Raw genomic sequence first — 19,267 nt, forward strand, 5'->3', positions numbered from 1 at the left:
TGCCCTCAGTGCCATGGATCCAGGCCAGCAAGAAGCCCAGTGGTCTAGATCCAGCCCAGGGCACGGAGCAAGTTTTACAGCCCTGGTCTACATCTTTCCACAAGCGCGGCACTGAATGGTCACAAGAGCTCCAGCATGAAACAGAGCTGAGCAATTACTTCCCTCGTCTTGCGCACGATGCTTCTGTTCGCACATTCCCGAGTGACACTCACCGCATTTGCAAAAGCATCAAATTTATGGCTCGTTTTGCCTGCGGTCCCCCCCAACCCTCAGACCCTTCCCTGCGGCGCTGCTGCCTGCTTCGCTCCTTCGGAGGGCTTATTTGGTATCTCCCCCAGAAGCGCCGCACTTTGCACTTGACCGTGTTTCACTGATCCTGAACTGTCAAAGTCCTTTTGAATTCATCCTGCCCCCGGTGCAGTCCCCCCAGCCTGTGGTCACCTGCCAACCTCCAAGTCCTCCAGGAAAATAGCCACTATGCAAAGATTTGCAAGGTATCATCAATAACCAGGGGCGAGGGGTGCTGAGATGCTCCAGGAGGGGGTGGGGGGGCTGCCTGTGGCTGCTACGTCCATTGTGGGCCGCGCTGAGCCCTTCAGACGGGGGACACCACCCTGACCGACGCGGACCGGTCTCTGCAGGGCAGGGCGGGGGAGGGGAGGAGACACACCAGCCCGTGACGCTCTGCAAAGCTTTCCCAGCCCGGGCAGAGGCAGCGCCGAGCACCGCGGGAGACGCCCCCGCCCCACAGGAGGCCCCATCCTGCCCCGGGGGCTCTCCTGCCCTGCCCTGCCCTGCCCCGCCCCGCCCCGCCCCGCTCCGCTCCACTCCACTCCACTCCACTCCACTGGCCCCGGCCCCGGCCCCGGCCCCGGCCCCCTCCCCCGTACCTAGACCCTTGCCTCCTCCCGGCTCTCCACCTCCTTCTAAAATGGCGAGGCGGCCTCTGGCAGCTCTATGATCGGGGGACGCTCTCTCCTCTAGACGCGTCTCTGTGGTAGCCCCTGAGGCGGGGCGGGGCTTGGCTGCTGAGGATGCTCTACCCGCTGGGGGAGGGCTCTATGGTTCCCTGAGGGCGGGGGCTCCTCCCCGGGAGAAGTGCGGCTGAGCCCGGGTGAGGCTCGCAGACCGGGCGCCAGTGTTGTTTCGCCTGATTACAAGTGGTCAGTCTAGCCCTTGAGCTCCAAACGAGTGAGATTTCTTTGCAAAGACTGATTTTCTAAGGGATCCAGAGCTGACTGAAACACACCAGCAGAAGTGAGTTATTGTGAATGGACACAGGGACCCAAGACCTCAGCACCTCCAGCTGGGGCCGCACTCAGAGGATTTGGGCTCGCGTTAATGCTTGTAAATAAAATACCTATCGGTGTTTCAGCGGTGTTGGATGCCGAGTGTCTTTTGGCGGGGCAAAAAGACTCAGTGTTTTCAAAGGAGCCTACTGCCTGGCACAAGGAGCAACTCCGAAAATCTGCCCCCAAGGCCACCTCTCTTTCTCTCTCTCTTTCTCAGCCCAGAGGTTTGCCACGTGCCCATCTGGTCAACAGACATGGGCTTTGCCAGGCTGAAGAGGGAGTAGCCTGCTCGAAAGTGTCAGAATTGTCTTCCATGACAGCGAATGCCCACCGTTAGCCCTAGCGCCTCAGCGTCACGCAAGGACGGGGTGGGCCTCCAAAACAGGCAGTTTCCAAATAGGACAGTTTTTGCCTTCTACTAAAAATGCCTTGAGTGGCACCGGTCAATACACTGTAATAACGATGAACCGTCCTGCAAGAGGTGGAATGGTCTTCGGGTGCAGCTCCCAAGTCACCGGTGCTGCAGAAAGCCTGATGAGGTCTCGGTATGAGGCTTATAGACTCAACCCCCAAGCCGGTTGTGAAGGAAACAGCGAAGTGGCAATGACCCCAGTCACTCTCCCGTCCAACTTGCCCTCTGTGAGGGATGCTAGATTGGGTGCCCACTCCCACCCACTAGTGCCGGTGCCTCAGCACTTTGTACAAGTATGAACTGGTTCCCAATCTGCGGCATTTACAGTGGTTCAGTTGTTAAGTGTGTCCACAGCTGGGACTTCTCCCACGTTCCTACAGACCTACCACTCCATTTTCCTGCTTCAAGCACCTATGAAATATGCAAGATGTAATATGCTAATACTCCCCCCCCTCCCCGCCCAGTTTGCTGTGTGTGATTCTGTAAATTAGTTGCTTGTCATACAAGGGACAAGTTTGTCAGGCTGTGTGCTCTCACTCACCACCTACTGACAGAGATGTAAATGGTTTTCCACTCCTGTTTAGATCTGGATCAAAATGGGAGACAGGCAGGACCACCTAAAATGAGATGTCTGGTTGCAGCCTTACAGCCCTGTTGACATCAGATACTTGGTCCTATGCCAGTGTCCTGTGGAAGGACACTCATACACGAGGGTCAGCATACTACAAAGAGGTTTATTTGGTTGATCTGGAAGTGTGTGTGTAAGTATAACAAATCAACAAAGAGAAGAAATTACATCAGACAACCCAAGTAACAGATCCTAGCAATGATCAATAGCAGCAGTTCCCATGCATGAAGGAAGTAAGCACACACCAAGATCAGGGACTCCCTTCCCAGGGATTCTTCAGCCGGCAGAGCTCAGTTTGAGGGGCTCTTAACTCTGTAGAGCCCCTTAGTCTGCTTTGTATGGAGGGATCTATCTCACCTGCTTGAGAGACCTGTCAGAAGCCTAGGTTATGCCAGAAATCAAGACCTGCTCTCTGTAGAGCCACAGTGCTCCCATTACAACTGTGCTGCTCATTCTGCCATTAAGTGGCTAGACAGGTGAGGGGAGACTGTTTTATAAAGTGCATTCTTCTAAAGAAATAACAATCTTGTTAACATTTGAGGTAATTTAAAATTAATTTCTCCAAGTCCTAAAGTCTTAAAAAGTCTCTCTAACGTGGGGCCAGCCTGTTAGAGGAATGGACTTTTTGCTTAGGTTTCCAATTAATTTATAAAAAAGCTCTTATCTCAATTAATCTGCAGATGAGCTGTTCAGAAATAACTGTGCTTTGAGGCTGAAAAGCAAAGATTCTGAGATGAACCCAGACTTTTATACTCTAGGGCTTGGCTAAAATATCCAAAAGTTTACTAAAGAAGGAGGGGAAAAAGTATTCCTAATAAGTGCTGCTCTAATTACTATTCATATGACTATTCTTATTGCCTATGTAATATATATCTTATCTGAAATTAGGCTTGTCTAACTACTAAATGTGGTTAAGCAATCTTTAGTGAAACCTTTAACCTAGTTTTTCCATTCTATCTTTCTTGACTTTTCTAAAATGGCTCACACCTTGTGACATCCTCTGGCCTATCATTTCTTTTGCCTTTTCTTCTCTTACCCAAACTTTGGTCAAATGAATGCAAGAAAATCTATGCCATATTACTGTTAAGCAACCTAAGGCCTAGTATAGTCTACAGTTACTACCAGTCTCCAGTCAGTCCTGCAGGTGCAGCAGCTTAGCACCTGGCTATACAGACTATCCTGACCATTTCAGGGCCATTCAGTGATCATAAGATCCCTCTTTCTACATTGCAGTTGGGGAAACAAGCAGTTGAGTAGCTGCATTGACAAGGATGATGGTTAGGTGGACACAATGTTGAATGTTGCTGGTGACACTAAAAGTCATTCCTGTCCTTTACATCTGTGCCACAGGGGGATCGGCAAGGATGCAAGTTATGAAAAAATCGACATCTCTGCAGCATTCTGACAAATGTTGTCCTAAAGATTAAAGAAAGTGTTTTGATCCAGGTAAGAGGTCACCTTCCTCCTCAGTCTAAGGATGGAACTCATCCCAGCATAAATTCCACCTCCGGCCTTATTGGTTCTGGTGAAAATGATTTAGATACCCAAAGCAGAACTTGAGTGGACCTTAATGAGGCACATGATGACCATGGATCTGGGTTTTCTGTTCTCCATGGAAAAACATAGTAAAACCTGGATGTTCTCATTTTAAGGAAAAAAACCCAGATTTTCTCCTTTAAAGGAGAAAAATGCAAGAAATGGTGGGTTTCCTCTTGCAGGCTGGCAGAGTCCCAGCCTACAAGGGGCTGCGGGGAGTGGGAGGAGGGCAGTCAGGCAGGGTGTGCCATGTGCATGGGCTCATGTACACATGCACATGGCCACCATAAAGCCTGGAAAGCAGCTTCTTCAGGTAAGCTGGGGGTGGGGGGATTGAGGCCCCCATGGTGTGGGTGGGAGTTAGGCAGGGCTGAGACTGGGGCTGCTGCCTTACCTGGGTGGTGTGTGGGGCTTGGGGCCCAGGGTTGGAAGGCGCAGCCACAGCCCCTGCACTCCCTGGACAGGCTGCCTATGGCCCTGTTCCCCTCCCTGCTTGGGCCCTGGGGGAGGGGCATGGGGTAATTGCCCCCCCAGATTTGTACACAGGGTGGGAGCGGGCTGCTCACTGTGGGCTTGCAGCTCACCACTCTGCTGCCCTCCCCCTGGGGCCTTCACAGCCCAGCTGGTGGGACCTGGCATGCCAGGGTGGAATGGGGCAGGGAAGCTTGGTGCTACTGCTGGGAGCCATGCACTGCAATGACGAGGTGCCCCATGGTCACCCGGCAACAGTGGGAGTGGTGGCACAGAGTTGTACCCTCACTGCTGCCGGGTGGGCAGAGGGCACTTCACCAGGGTGGCACAGAGGTCCCAGTGGTGGCACTGAGCTTCCCTGCCCGGCCCCGCTCTTCCTTGCCATGCTGGGTTCTGCCTGCTGGGTCATGGAGGGTCAGGGGGAGGGCAGGCCCAAGCCTGCAGCGGGCAGCCCATATCTGCCCCCCCCCCCCCCCCCCCCCCCCCGACAGGCTCCACTCTGGCCGTGCTGCCCTTGGGGGAGGGGGAACTGGGCTCCATGCTCCGTTCCTTCACAGCAGCCACTGCCTCCCACTTGGGTACTGCTGGGGGGCAGGGTGCTGCGGACCTGGGTGTCTGGCTCCTAGGGCCGTCCTGTCCTGTCCTGTGAAACCTGTGGCCACAGGGGGCACCACAGCCAAAGGGCCCCCTGTGTCCAGCCACTTGCCAGCCCCCGCCACCGACATTGCATCTGCTGGTTTCACATTCATCCACTTGCCACCCCTCCTGCCGCAGATGCTGCTGCTGCTGCTGGCCCGCTTGCCACTCCCCACCCCCTCATCACCTGTGGCAGCTTCTTCATGTCAGGGGACCCCAGAACTATTTCTTGCAGGGGGCCCCCAAAAATTGAGGGCCAGCCCTGCTGTGCCATAGCCATGGCAGCTGGGGGCCCGTCTGGCAGAGCTGTGGGTGTGGAGAGTGGCAGGGAACCTTTGGTGCCTGCCGCTTTAAGAAGCTTTAACATACTGTGGAGCAGCCAGGATGCAGCTTAACCAGGCAGTCAGGTGACTGCAAGAGGGCTCCTGGGTTGGGGGATGGGGCTGAGCAGCCTCAGTATAAGCTCAGACCCTCAGAGCTGAGCAGGAAGTTGCTGCAGGGAGCCAGAGGGACAATGTTGCCAGGCTGTAGCTGCTTTTCCCAGAACACCTGGTGGTTCAGGGCAGGAGCTATGGGGATGGAGGAGGTTCCTGGTTCTGGGGAGTGACCTAAAACCACACCCTGCTGGGGTTGGATGATGTGGTGGGGCTGCCTGTGGCAGGGTGGTCCCTAGGATATGCCACACCCATACCTCCCTAGTGAAAGGTGAGTATGGGGTGCCATATAGCCTCAGCCCTCATGACCTGGTGGATTACCTTGTAGAAGGGACAGGCAAGGGGTCCAGGCATGGCATCAGGCCTGAGACACAAGAGGCTAGGGCTGGATACAGGCATGGGTGAACCAGGTGGCTGCCTGGGGCCTGGACAGAAAAGGAGCCTGAAAATGATAATTTTTTTCTGTTGTCCAATTATTATTATCATTATCTCTGGCAAAGAGGGGTGGTTGGGGGGGCTGATACTAAAAGTTCACTTGGGGCCTCCAGGAGTCTAGTAACGGTGCTGTAAGGGGCATAAGGCTGAGAGCCCCAGTGGGGGTGCGTGAGAAAGCAGTAGAGCAATCAAGTGAGAAGGTCTCATAGAGTAGGGTCTGTGTTGACAGGCCTGAATGACTGTGCGTAGGGCAGCCTTAGTGATTGAGTGAGCTGGGATTGGAGGGGCCCGAGAAGGCGGACCTGTATGGGAGTATGAGGATAAGCAGCTTAGTACCTACCCAAAGTAACCTTGGCTGGCCCATACTGGGGCCAGGACCAGGCTGGTCAAAGGGCCAGAGCGCCCACTGCAAGGGACAGCCAGAGGCTAGACGCCAGGAGTCCCAACTGGCTTAGATGTAAGGCCAGATCCAGTGAGGCCAAAGGTCCTAGAGGGGGCCACAGCCATGAGGGAAAAAGGGTTTAGGGAGTTTTGCAACCCAGAATGAAGGTGGAGTAGATCACTTGAGAAGGAGGGATCCAGGTGGGGTGTGAACGTCAGGCAGGCGTAGAGTGAAGTCCATTGTGGAGCCAAAGCCACATAGTGATGCCATTTGCAAGGCATGGGATACAGTGTAGGGATGGTACGGAGCCGTATATTGGCATCGGGCAGTAAATGGGCAGCCTCCCGCCTTGTAAACATCTATTTTGGTTACATCAAAGACAAGGCAGGTGGGCAGACCAAGGATTAGACTGACTGCGAGATGGCCCCCAGCCACAGGAGTGAGGGGCATCAGCAGGGCCAGGGGGCTGTGGGTGGCAAGTGAGGGGCAATGGCATGGGCAGGGCACTGGCATATCCAGGCTGTTTAGAGCTACAAAGCAGTGGTGGGGAGGGGCAGCCACAGCTAGAACTGCATCCTGGTGAGTGAAGGAGGTAGGGGGAGCTCTGATTTTCCATGATAAACTCAAAATCAAATGCCAAAATTTATAGGTATTTAGAATATATTTTATTATAATGACTGAGACACTGGTAAGCTTCCAGATTGCTTTAAAATTGTAAATATATCAATCATGTAAAAATTGTAAATATATATGTAAATGTATAATGGCATTTCATTTTAATCATGGAAAAACATGGATTTGGAGGCTTTAAAATAAAAGAACTTGTGTTTTGTTTTGTTTTTTTAAACAAAGCCAGGATCCCCAGTGATGATCCCAGGCCACAAGTGAGTTGCACTTTTGCTGCAGAAGATGAGACAGCCTCAGCTTCTGCCACAGAACAAGTTTGTCCTGTGATGGAAGTGAGGGTGTCTTGCCAACATCCTATGTCCATGAATGCAGAGGAAGGAAGGAAAGCCACAGGTAGGAATCATTTCACCAGTAAACTGTTCCCCAGAGGACTAAAAAAGCAAAGAAATACAAGCTAAAGTTACAGCAACTAAACCAGCACCAAGGAAAATGTTAAAGGAATGGGGCACCAAGGACTGGTTGGTAGAATCCTCCACATTCCTGGTTTTCAGGGGCTTGGTGATCCGCTTTCTCTGGGTCAGGATGGCTTCTCTGGCTCCAGCCCACTTTCCGGGCCCCTCAGGCGGTACTGGTATGGTGTGCATGGGCCAAAGAAAACCTCCATGGCTAGCTTAGTATCCATGAGGAAGAGAGACAGCAGGTTGGGTTTGAACCCTGCCAGGCTGGCAATTTCATCCAAGTATGAGATATAATCCACTTGGATGGTGTGGCGCTGGCTTTTCACGTACCTGCAGAGAGCAAGAGACAGAGAGAAACATTGAGGTATAGACTGTACTGGCCAGCAAATGACATTCCTGAGAGGCACTGCCATAAAGACCTTGGATCCCTCTGAAATGACAAGGGAAGAGGATGTCCATTTGTACACAGTGCTCTGTCTGCTGGGTGACTCGCACCTGGAAGGTTGGGCTAGATGACCTCTGTTCTTCATTCACCTCTGTGTAGTGGATTTAACTGGCACATATATGGCATGGGGATGTTGTGCTGGTCCTTAGCATGTGGTTGAATTTCACTTTCTGCCCCTTAGATGAGCTGGATGCATTTTCTAACCTCAGCCCTTGTTCTGTCTTCCAGTTCAGATCTTTCTGCAAAGTTTTCTCAAATCCTATGTGCCTAGGTAAAATTTAGGGGCCAACCCTCCTAAAAGTTAAGTTACTTGTAGGAATTCCTCAGCATGCAAGAAAAAAAAGGCATGGGATCTTATACTCTGCTGTCTGTAGAGTTGTTAGTGCTTGGCATTAGAAGACTTTTTATGTTTTTCCAGTAGCTGATAACTAGTAGCATCAAACTCAGATTTTTTTGCCAATTTTTTGGCCTTATTCAAGTTCTTTGTTATTTCCTATGTTTTCCATGTGCCTGAAGCTACAGGATGCCCTTAGTCAGAATGACCACCATTTCCCTACTGCTTTCTCATATAGGAATAGGCTTCTCACACCCCACTACACAGAACTATTGTGTGACATAGAGAATAACATAATAATATATGGAGAGAATTATCCGGCAGATGAGTAAACACACTCATACGTATAATTTTTTCTTGTCTGGGGGTAAGGGTGGGGAGATAGTCCTCTTCTCAAAGATAAACTGGGATGATTTGTATAAACAGTCCCCCAAGGTAACCCCCCCCCCCGAAACCCCACTCCTGCATGACCACATTTTTCTCAGAGCCAAGTATAAAAACACAAAGCAAACTATTGACAAGTCTACTTAATGTTGTTCTCAGATCTTATTAAGGCCCAGCCTTTCATCCAGCTCCTAGTCTGTGTTTCTCCTTTGGTTGGTACCTTATCTTCCGTCCAGTTCCCACCCTGCCTCATCTCCAGTTTCCTGGTTCCCAGCATGGATTTTTTGCGTACCCTTTGTGCTTCAATTCTGGCCCAGTCCTTTGTCAACAGCCCATTTCTAACCATTACTCCAGACTACTCACATCTGGCTTACAACACATGCATGGTGTAATAATAACATGTCTTTCCCCTGAGGCAAAGGATGTGCACGTGAAAGACAACAGGTATTGGATACTGTGGTGATACACAGGAGCAAGAAATGAACCAGGGAACTGGGTGGGTAGCTGGCAGGTGGGCAGTCTTCCCACAGGCCTAGCACTTACTGTTTCTTATAACAGTTCCTACCGTTTTGCCATTTCTTCCTGCTTCTGGGTAATTTCAGCCAGCATATCACTTGTAGAAGGCAGTTCATTCAACCCTAAGAAAAAAACAAAAGCCCAATTCTGAAAGATGTTCAAGGTAGTGCTTTCAAACACAGAGCTGAGGACTCCAGAGCAACCAAAAGAACAGAGAAAATAGCCCTAGGGAAGAAGTCTTTTTGCTCTCTATCCTGGCTCATATTTTGCTCCAAGTGAAACCCCACAGAGTGGAGGCTCTGGAATCCTCGTAAAAACCTCATGATGACAGGACACTCTAGTCAGGAAAGGTGTTGGACTTCAAAACTTAGGGGAGCAAAGAAGGGGGGCAAGAGCCAAGGTACAAACAGAGTAAGAGAGAGACTCTAGCAGAAGAGAGAGGGATGGGGTAGGGTGGGGTGGGGTGGGGTGGGGTGGGGTTGGGGAGAGAGCGAGAGCAAGCAGGAGCAAGAGAGCAAGCCAAGAAGAGCCTGTAGACAAACCAAAAGCAGAGCTGATAATGGCCTTTGTAAGGGAAATTAAAAGTTTCACTGAGAGATTCTAAAACAAAGCATGCAGGCCCTTAGGCATCCTATAAAAGCAAGACAACACAGTACAAGCAAATCCCCTTTAAGCTGAAAGGTGTCAGGTGACACAGGAAAGAATAACAGCAAAGTTGAGGGATGGTGATGTTTTGGGGCTTTCTTTAGTACTGAAATACCTGGGTTTTTTTTACCCAGAGGCTGCTAATCTATTCCCTTGGGATTATGGCTCACATACCCTTGAACACACGTGTGGCCCAGCGACCCTGAAGCTCTGAGATAGGCATGAGGGCCCCCAGTGGTTGGACGAAGCCGATGAAAGCCAACGTTGGCTTTTCCAGGTGAGGTGGAAAGACAAGCTTGTACAGGGAGACCTGGTTATCAACCACTTTGAGGCAGTCAAGAAATGGGAAGGAGAACTTGTATCCTGTAGCGAAGATAACCACATCGATGTTGTCTTCTCTGGTGCCATCCTCAAAGATGGCACCAGTTTCAGTGAACTCGCTCACATTTGATTTCACCTGCACTTTACCAGTGATGATGCGGTTTGGCAGATCATCGTTGATGGTTGAATGCTGGCAGAAAAACCTGAATGGCATAGAAAGGGGTACAGAAATGTCCAGATTGGTTTGTGCAAGAAGTGACATGGCTCAGGCCTGGAGGCTGTCAGGAGAGAAGAAAACTCCCTCCTCCCTCCTTTGCATGGACCAGCACATCATGGGAATGCCCCAAAAGATCATCCAGTCCACCTTGCTGCATGGCCAGTGTCTCTTCACACACGGCATTTCCTACAGTTTCTTTCAGTCTAGTTTTTAGACCATCTGGGTTTCTACCACTTCTCTGGGTAAGTGCTTTGGGACCATCTGTTTATCCTATGCTTGCATAATACTTAGCACCTAGGGATCTGACCAGGTGTGTTAGGCACTATGAGAATACAAATAATGCAGTGTGAATAAATAACCATGAAAGAACACAAAGCCATTACACTCCAATTAACTGCATGCTGGTCCCGCAGCTCAGCTTCTTCCTACCTCTTAAAGCTCTACACAGAATTGCTCCTGTTGGATCAGGAGAGAACTTGAAAAAACACTTTATTATATTTCCTGATATGCTATTTCCAAATGCAGTCTCTGACTATGGATAGAGGGAGATTTTAACTGCTGCAAAAGGGGAGAGGGTGCTGCCTCTGGAGCACAGATTAGCTATTAGGCTGTAATTGTTGCCTCTGAATGCCCCCATAACCACAAGAATTAGCTAAGTCAGGGCTGTTTCACTTCTAAGAGGCCAGGGGCTGCATGCCCCTCAGGCTATTCTAGCAGGGGCCACACCAGCAGAGGCCATGGATCCCGAGAGCTGCACACTCCCCTCTGCTGCACCATGTGCCCAGCTGGCCCCTGCAACCCCCTGCAGCTGTTCCTCATACCTCCCATTGAACTAAGGGCCCAGGTACTCCTCTTCCACTGCAAACCGTGGCCTCTGCTGCACCATGAACCACCCCACTGTTGCTCCTCATGCCTCCCTGCTGCACCACATGCCCAGGCACTCTGATTCAGCCTTAGTTCCCTGGCCGTGAGCTCCCTTGCTGCACTGTGTCACTCAGGCACTGTGGATGCCAAGCTCTTCTGCACTGCAGGCTGCACTGCTTTGTATCACCCCATCCCACAGGGCAGGGGAAGCCAGAGGGAAGGAGAGCCTAGAACCCCCACCTGTTGCTTCAGCTGGGACAGTGTGAGGGGCCTAGGCCCAGTGGAAGTCTGGGGCCACAATTTAACAAGTCGCAGGCTGTGTGGCTCAAAAGCCAGCAGTTGGGCAGCCATAAGTGTATGGCTGTAAATTTAATCCTGAATGAAACAGCAGGAGTTTTGCTACATTAGTATAGCTGCAGGAGCATGCAGGCATACATCGTACAGTTACCCATCAACCAGATGTTTTCATGTCTGCACAGAAGTCAGTCCCAGTTACTGCAGCTACTCAGTGTTCAACTGTATTGTTTAAGAGCTCACCTCTGCAAGTTCTTCCCAATATCCAGCTTAAATGATCCCTTTTTTATTGCCATCCCAGAACTACTCTGTCTATTCCCACATATCCTGCTAAGTCACTCTGCTTTGCATTTACAGTGGGCAGGGGTGTTTGAAAGAGTGAAAAGGCTGTTGTTTTGTGTATTGGATGGGGAAGAGGATACGTGCTCCAGGAAAGGCCAGTTACAAGACTGGCAAGTGCTGTGAGATCTGGCAGAGTAGCAAGAGGGACAGCTGCACCCAGGCAACAGAAAACAAATCTGTTGACAGCAATGGGACTGATATTCATGCCCTGGGGCTGTAGTTTGAGTGGTCAGAGACCTTACATTCTGTCCTGGTGCTCATTGCTCTATACTCCCTTTTGGTCTTCAACATATCCCAGATTTCCCCCCTTCCATAGGGTCCATTTAAAGGGAGGTGATCCAGGCTTGCATATGTTTACAAAGAATTCCAGGAAGATGCCCCTTCCTTCCTAGCTCCCACAAGGAAGTCACCTGGACTCCATAGCTCACCTGTGCTTAGGCTGCAGGCCATAGAGGGCATGGTTGAAAGCTTTATTCAGTTTCCGCTCTGCAAAGTAGTTCATCATAGTGAAAGGCATAATGTCCAAGAGAAGCTTCACGAAGCGAGTGACATAAGCTGCATCCGTGGGGTACCCTTCTTCCAAGATCCGCCTCTGTACCCATGCACCCCGCCTGGTGCTAAGAAAGACCTGAAGGAGGTAACAGCAGAAGAACCACTGAGAACCAACAGGACATTAAGTGACTTTCTGATAGAGTCTTTGGGTGAGAAATGTTCTGCTGGCAGCAAGGAGTTCAAAGATATCTGCATTTCATTATAATTCCCTAGCTTGGGGCTTCTAAATTCATTAAAGAGCAGAGACATTTAAGCATCTTCACTGTACCCACAGGCTTCACTGGCCCAAAAAACAGACACCAGGTGCAGACACACAGAAGAGGAGGCTTGAGGAAACAATAAGGTGAAGCTGGTTGACATGTTGAGCACTGCCCAGAGGTTTCTGAGGCTTTTGCAAGGATCACAGCAAAGGAAAGCTTTAAGGAAGGATCTGAAGCAGGACAAAGATGGGCCTTGTTGCTGGTCATGGGGAACTTGTCCATCATATGAAAGACCCACATGGGAAAAAACACCCAGGAGCGCGTTCAACAGTTTTGTAAGTGGGCATTAATGCTGAAATCAGGGACAGAATATTGGTGGGCATTGACATCTTGAGAGCCATGGGATGATAAGCAGGTCACTCATGGGGTGAGTGACTCATGAGGTCCATCATATGGGGTGAGTGACCATGATAAGCTGGTCACTCACCCAGTTGCTTTATCTAAGCCAGTCCACTCTATAAGCAGGGTTTCCAACAGGTTGGAAATACAGAGGTTGCCCCATTATTTTACATGGGGCAACCTCATCCTCACAATAAATGAAACAAAGAAACAACCTCCAAAACCTGATGTCTTCTTTGAGCCTTTGAGAGGAATGACCTAGGTTCTGTGGTTTTTCCTCAGCACCACAGTCTCCTTTCTCCCTTGTCTTCCACTCCTGGAGTTTTTAAGCCTCCCTCATCTACTAGTCATCTACTGCAGCTTACTCCCAGCCTTCTAGCCAGGCAGACTATTAACTGCTAAACTTCTGTAACTGGATTTCATCTCCCTGAAGGCTGAGCAGTGAGCAGCTCCTTACAGCATGTCTACACCTAATCCTCAGCATTCCTAAAAAAGGACATTCTTGACCATGACCTATCTACTACCCACTTACTTATGCCAACCCCAATAATGTGGTGGTGAAGCCAATCCAGGTATGCTCCTGGCAACTACTCTCAAGACTTCCATCTCCAATGTGACTAGAAGATGCTGCAGGGGATGGTTCTAGAGCGGCTTCACTGTTGCATGTACAGGCCTGGTACATGCAAGAAGAAATGGATGTGCAGGCTGTCCTCAAGAAAATCGCTCCCAGGGAGCATGGGGGATACACAAGAGAGAGGGCTACTATGGTTTTGCAATAACATTTGCCACCATTTTAAAAGAACATACCTAGTTCTGGCCTTCAGATCTCTGTGCAAAACCACATGCAATGCAGTTAACTCTTATCAGTAAAGCACAGACCTTACTGAAGCCTGTGGGCAGGCAGGAAAGAACTCAGCTACTGGAGAGGAGTCCTCTCCCTCCATGCAAAAGGTTATGGATAAATCAACAGCACTTCTATGGCATCAGAGATGGATGGTTGTTGCTTGGTGCCAGAAGCAGATAATTTGGTATGAATAACACCTTCTTTGTTTCTATAAAGCCATTCTTGCTCACCTCATGGAGCAGTTTCAAAGGGCAGGGCCACATTCTCTGCTGCACTGAGATCTGCTTATCACAGGCAATGAGACTATCAGGAAGCTCCCCCAACCATCATCCTAATCTAAATTAAAGCTTCTTAATTCACATGCTGGTCGCAGAGCTAACAGGCAACATCAGTTGGAAACTTGCAGAACAGATCTGTGCTGCAAAATGCTCTGCTGTATGAGATGGGAAGGAAGCAGCTGGCATAGGAGCTAGCTCCACAGAGCTGCCCTCCCCTCTGGCATTCCCATCCTTCTGGCTGCAGTCATCATGACATGGCAAAGAGAATATGCTCATTTGAAACTGGATCTTAGGAGATGGTGTTACAGGATAGGAGATGTTAGCAAATGTGGTGGGGTGGGAAAGATGAAGTCAGACAGGAACAGGTGTGGACACAGGCTCCTGAACAGATCAAGGGAATGGAGAGCTTATGTTAGAGGAGACTGCAAGAGCTTGGCTTGTTTAGCCTAGCAAAAGGAAGGCTACGAGGGAATAGAACTGCTGCCTATAAATACTGCTGGGGATAAACACCAGGGAGGGAGAAGAGCTGCTTAAGCAAAATCACCATGTAGCACAAAAACAAATATGTCTAAAATGGCTTAGAGTAAATTTGGGCTGTAAATAAGAATATGGTCTCTACCCATTAGGACAGTGAGTTTCTGGAGCAGCCTCACAAAAAGGGCACTGGGGCAAAAACCCCTACTTACTTATAAGGCAGATCTTGATAAGTATATAAAGTGGATTATGTGACCTGGTGGCCTGTGATAGTAGAGGACTGGATTCAGTGACCCAGGAGGTCCCTTCCCAGCCTATGTTCTGATAAATTATTGAACAAAGATGTAAAGAACAGCAGTCACTGGGTGAACAGTGACCTTCTCCATAAAACGTGGTCCAGATGACTTGTCTGGAGTGCAGAGTGTTTTGGGAAGAGAAGAGGGGACAGCAACAGTTGGCTGCTCGTCCTGGAGGGTGGAAGAAGAGCCAAATGAATGAAGGGGAAAAAAGAAAGAGTGGGTTCAGAGGGGGAAGCAATGAACATCTCACAGAGCATGACGGTTTCTTTTGGAGATCATGCGGAGAGGCGGTATTGGCCACAGAACTTCTGTTTGCCATGGTTAAAAGAGAAGGCTAGGAGTTCTGTCAAGCTCAGAGTCAGCAGTATGGTAAGTCAGTGTGGTGCAGGGCCTCCAAAACACCAGAAAGAGCTGCTGGCAGCGCCCAGCATTCACATGTAGCAAAACAGTGGAAAGTATTGTATTAGCCTGCAGGAAGCACTGGTGTTGAATAGGGTGTGCACACAAGAAGAGAAAGGTTGTAACACTTAATCTGAATTCCCTGTACTTTTCAGGAAGGGGCTCAGGTGATGAGGGATAATATGAACCAGACCTGGGAAAAGCCCTCCAGCCTTAGTGCCATTGGAGACTGTGTACTAGGTGGGGAACAACAGTAGATTCACCCAGCCCTGTTCACTCAAAAGGGAGTTTTAGTTTTAATCCCTGGTACTAACTGTTTTTTTGCTTGTAACACAGTGACTGTACGCCCTAATGCAGCATTCCCTCCCAGGGTGAACTGCAAGCCTGATGTGTTTCAACAGGGCCCATAAATTAAGCCAACCAAGTGTGAACTTGTGACAGTACAAAGGGGAAATCTGAATTGCTGGTCTGGGCTTTCCTTTCCTCCTCATCTCTGCTTTTGGCAGGGGGCAGTCTGCCTCTGTTCCACAGCAATTAATGGGGACTCCTCTGAGGGGCAGGGATCAAACAATGGAAGGGGTAAGATCTTCCTCTTCCAAGCCTGCTAGATGAGCTGGAGAGGCCCTGAGCATGATGACACACTGGATGCAAGGTATAAATTTGAAAGGGGCAGAGTACCAGAGTGCTGAGTTGGTGACAGTCATGCAACAATGTGTCTCACTATTCTGAATGTATAGGGGTTAAAGGTGATGGGGGACTTAATTCCCTGGAACAGACCTGATCTGCCGTGTAACTGAGCTCCACAGCTATGTCCAGTCCTGAATTCCCAATGCCAATCACGATCACTTTCTTGTCCAAGAACTCTTGGGAGTTCTTGTAATCCCGACTATGGAAGTAGCGACCTTTGAACTTCTCAATACCTGCAGGAAAGAGCAGAGCAGCTGTGGCCATGCATCTGGCTGTGCATTGCTGTGGGTCCTGAGATTCAAAGGCAGAGCGGGTGTTACAAGGGTCTCCAGCATTCTTTCAGACCAAGGCCAGGAGACACCCACACACAAGTGGGAGAAAACAAAAAAATCTCAGTGGTCCATGTCCCTGGCATTTGTCATGTCATCATCTGGTTTGTTCTTCTGCTGATCATAGAGTTCCCTAAGACTAAACAATCCCAGCCCCACCTAGATTTCCAGTTGTCACAACCAAATTAAGTACTGCCCATGCCACAAGCAAGAAATATATTAATCAAAACAGTTTTAGTCTATACAAGGTAACTAAGGGTTAACTAACAAGATGAAAATAACAGGTTTTTTTTCTGCGCATGTCAAAAAGAAATTTATTACTGCGCCACTAACAGAGATAAAAACTTTTGCCTTCTTTGCTTTATATAAATCATTGTAAGTGGTCGGAATGACGGGAGTGTCTGGGAGTGTTCCTATGACAACACCCTAGCGAAGACCACTATACAATTGGCGATTCTAATTAAATTTATGACGTGGCGAAAAACAATTGGCTAATATACAAATAAAACCCATCTTCACTTCCGTGAAGAAGGGGGACCTCCGTACGAACCTTGGAGACCTCTGATCACACGTATCAGAGTAACTGACAACTTGATCACTTGCAAGTGCCCCCCTCGCGTCTCGACCCAATCTTAAGACGTAAATCACCGACCTGCCGGCCCAATTTTTTTTTCTGTTTATCTGCCCGACAAAAGACTTTCATGCAGACCGACCTTCGAACCTTAAGCTGTAACTAACCAAATATCTCTGACCTCCGTCTTTCACCACCTTAACGGCGTGAGTAAATAATCTTGCTTTGCAACCGATAAGCGTCTGTGCCTAATTCCACTCCAAGCGTCATAAGTACCCGCCTGACGGCCTTCAAAGGTCTCGTACCCTTCACTGCAGTGCACGGCAGTGACACCAGTGTAAAGGGCAGGCAGGAAAAGAGAAAGCCACACTTACAAGCTTATTAAGCCTGCCCTGTACAAAAGGATACACAGAGGGGAAAGTTAAGGCTTTTCTCCTCACCTCTTCCTATTTCTGGGTTGCAACATTTTATACACAAGGAAGGTGACCTGTTGATGAGAGCTGGTGTTAACAGAACACCCTGACCTGGTGCTGAAGATAGTTTAACAGCCAAAGGCCATGTGGAGGTGTGGCTGTGCTACATGCTTGCATAACAGCAACTGAGAAGATACAGGGACACAGAATTTAATATCTGCTAGTAGCAACCACAGTACTTACCCTGGGTCACTGGAAAGTTTGGGCCCTGGTTTGCTACACCTTCAATGCCTGCTGTTATCCCTGCCAGCTAGATGAAGATAGTATAGGTAAGCCAGCACATACCCCAATTACACCTTTATTTTATTAAGAGAACATGCCCTGTAGGTGAGCTCCCCACTCCCACACTGCTCCCATCTCAGGTACAGCACGAAGCAGTGGCTTTATAAACAGCATTATCAATGGTACCTAGGGTTAAGCCAGTCCTAACTGAATGCTTTGGAAAGTCTAGACATCCAAGACAAGGAGCCTCTGCTGATATGTCACCTCCTCCATCATGTAACCCCTCTAGACCTGGGCCTCATGAGGGGAACGATACTCTGGGATCAAAACATAGTGTATAAAGAGGCAGAGAGCCACAAGGGAGTGTTTTATTGCACTCTACAACATACCTGGAAAGGACTGCAGTGGTAAATGGGCGTCAGAATGGTGACCACTACAAACTAGGACTGCATCAAAGATGGCCAACTCCTGCTTCCCATTGGTCTCTGTAACAACGTCCCACTGGCCCGTGGTAGAGAAATCTGGGCGCTTTATAACAGAGCAAACGTTGGTCTGAACAAAAAAGACAGGCATCAGGGCATTTCATCCTCTCTCTTGGAAATGAGCCCCCAGAAAGAGCCTCCTACCTCTGCTCCCTATCACACTTACCATCTCCTCCAAATAACATAAGTCCCTAGCATACTTCAGATCCCTAGCATCAGGCCCCGTGAGGTCCCTGTCAGCCTTTACATTGCTGCCATATCCATTCCTGCAAGCTCCCACTGAGAACCAGGCAGCAGCAGCTTCTGGGAGCTGGGCTGTGGCTTCATCTCAGGTGGGCCCCAGCTGAAGGGAGGTCAAAATACAGTTCTTTCACTTGGTCAGGGGTCCTCAAAGGACAGCACGGTGTCCTGCCAGGCTCTGACCACTTAGGGCTGCTGTTGAATGCAACTGGAACAGGAGAAAGGCTGTCTCTGGGGCCTCTGAAATATGACCATGATCTTTCACTACTTAACGAGGGCATCAAGTTTCATTGATGGCAAGATTCTTCCATGCAGGACCTGCTCACCCGATCACATATCCATGTCCCTGGGCACACACATATGCAGACACATGCACAGGCCAGCACAGTGTTCCCATCCTCCCCACAGGCACCCTCTCACCATGTCAGCTCTCCCCTCACCTTGAAGCGGATGTACTTAAGAAGGTCGAAGTGCTTAGCATACATGTGGAAATACTCCATGATTTTGAAGTTGTGCATGTAGTTGGGAAAATCCTCCGGGATGGGGAAGTCACTGAAGCACATAATTTCCTTGGAGGTGTTGATAATGACTGATTTGTAGATACTGGCCCTGCCCTCTTCAGGATTTTTCTGCAGGGAAAAAGAGAATTGTTATAGAATTGCAGAGTTGAGAGTATCATCTAGTATCATATACTCTCACTCTCTAAAATAACAAACTACTTTTGGAGAGGATGAGTTTGGAATCTACAACTTCTGCCTTTCAAAGCAAATGTAGCAAATTTCTGGGTTCATGGCCAACAAAGTAGAGCTCTTGATCAGCGAGTCTCATCCTTGGCTGTTGTGGGATTTCTTCAAGAGTTCCTTGCTCCCAAAGTGGCCTCAATGGGGTATTTCTGGGTTGGGAACATATATATGGGAGGGGGAGGCTTGTTCAGGAACCACCTGGCTGGGACACTGCTTCTATCCTACAGTTTGGTGGTTAGGACATTCTGGTGAGAAGCAGGAGATGTGGGGTTGTGAATCCCCTCGGGCTGAGAAGGGGCTAGAACCCAGGCCCAAGGGAACTCTGCTATCCAAACCAGAGGGGTCGAATGAGCTTTGTGGCTGCTGGAGCAGAACTACTCTGGATCACCTAAATTCCACCTC

The 19,267-nt window shown here is 49.4% G+C and overlaps 2 protein-coding genes and 1 long non-coding RNA gene across 11 annotated transcripts in view; 1 reads left to right on the top strand and 2 right to left on the bottom strand.

The window, feature by feature from the left end:
* PRKAB2 (protein kinase AMP-activated non-catalytic subunit beta 2) overlaps nt 1–998 on the bottom strand; it is a 15,404-nt gene extending 14,406 nt beyond the window's left edge. For 3 of the 9 annotated variants that reach the window (XM_059728272.1, XM_019486530.2, XM_059728274.1), the window contains exon 1: nt 891–995. The gene's annotated coding sequence lies outside the window, so the exon portion shown is untranslated. Of the gene's footprint in view, nt 1–890 lie in introns of all 9 variants that reach the window. The other 6 variants (XM_019486527.2, XM_019486529.2, XM_019486531.2 and 3 more) reach the window with 3 other exon arrangements.
* Nucleotides 406–19,267, top strand: part of LOC106738178 (uncharacterized) — a 21,816-nt gene continuing 2,954 nt past the window's right edge. The window contains exons 1-4 of the long non-coding RNA XR_001373135.3: nt 406–494; nt 2,289–2,465; nt 3,683–3,778; nt 7,079–7,246. This is a non-coding gene — a long non-coding RNA (uncharacterized LOC106738178). The remainder of the gene's footprint in view (nt 495–2,288; nt 2,466–3,682; nt 3,779–7,078; nt 7,247–19,267) is intronic.
* LOC102560508 (flavin-containing monooxygenase 5) overlaps nt 6,869–19,267 on the bottom strand; it is a 27,758-nt gene continuing 15,359 nt past the window's right edge. Inside the window, 8 exon segments of the mRNA XM_059728275.1 lie at nt 6,869–7,472; nt 7,475–7,641; nt 9,040–9,112; nt 9,810–10,159; nt 12,102–12,301; nt 15,896–16,038; nt 17,790–17,952; nt 18,563–18,751. Coding sequence (XP_059584258.1) covers nt 7,285–7,472; nt 7,475–7,641; nt 9,040–9,112; nt 9,810–10,159; nt 12,102–12,301; nt 15,896–16,038; nt 17,790–17,952; nt 18,563–18,751 — 1,473 coding nt within the window. The 3' untranslated portion in view covers nt 6,869–7,284.

Source organism: Alligator mississippiensis, chromosome 5 (assembly GCF_030867095.1).
Source record: "Alligator mississippiensis isolate rAllMis1 chromosome 5, rAllMis1, whole genome shotgun sequence".
In the NCBI taxonomy this organism is placed as follows: domain Eukaryota; kingdom Metazoa; phylum Chordata; order Crocodylia; family Alligatoridae; genus Alligator; species Alligator mississippiensis.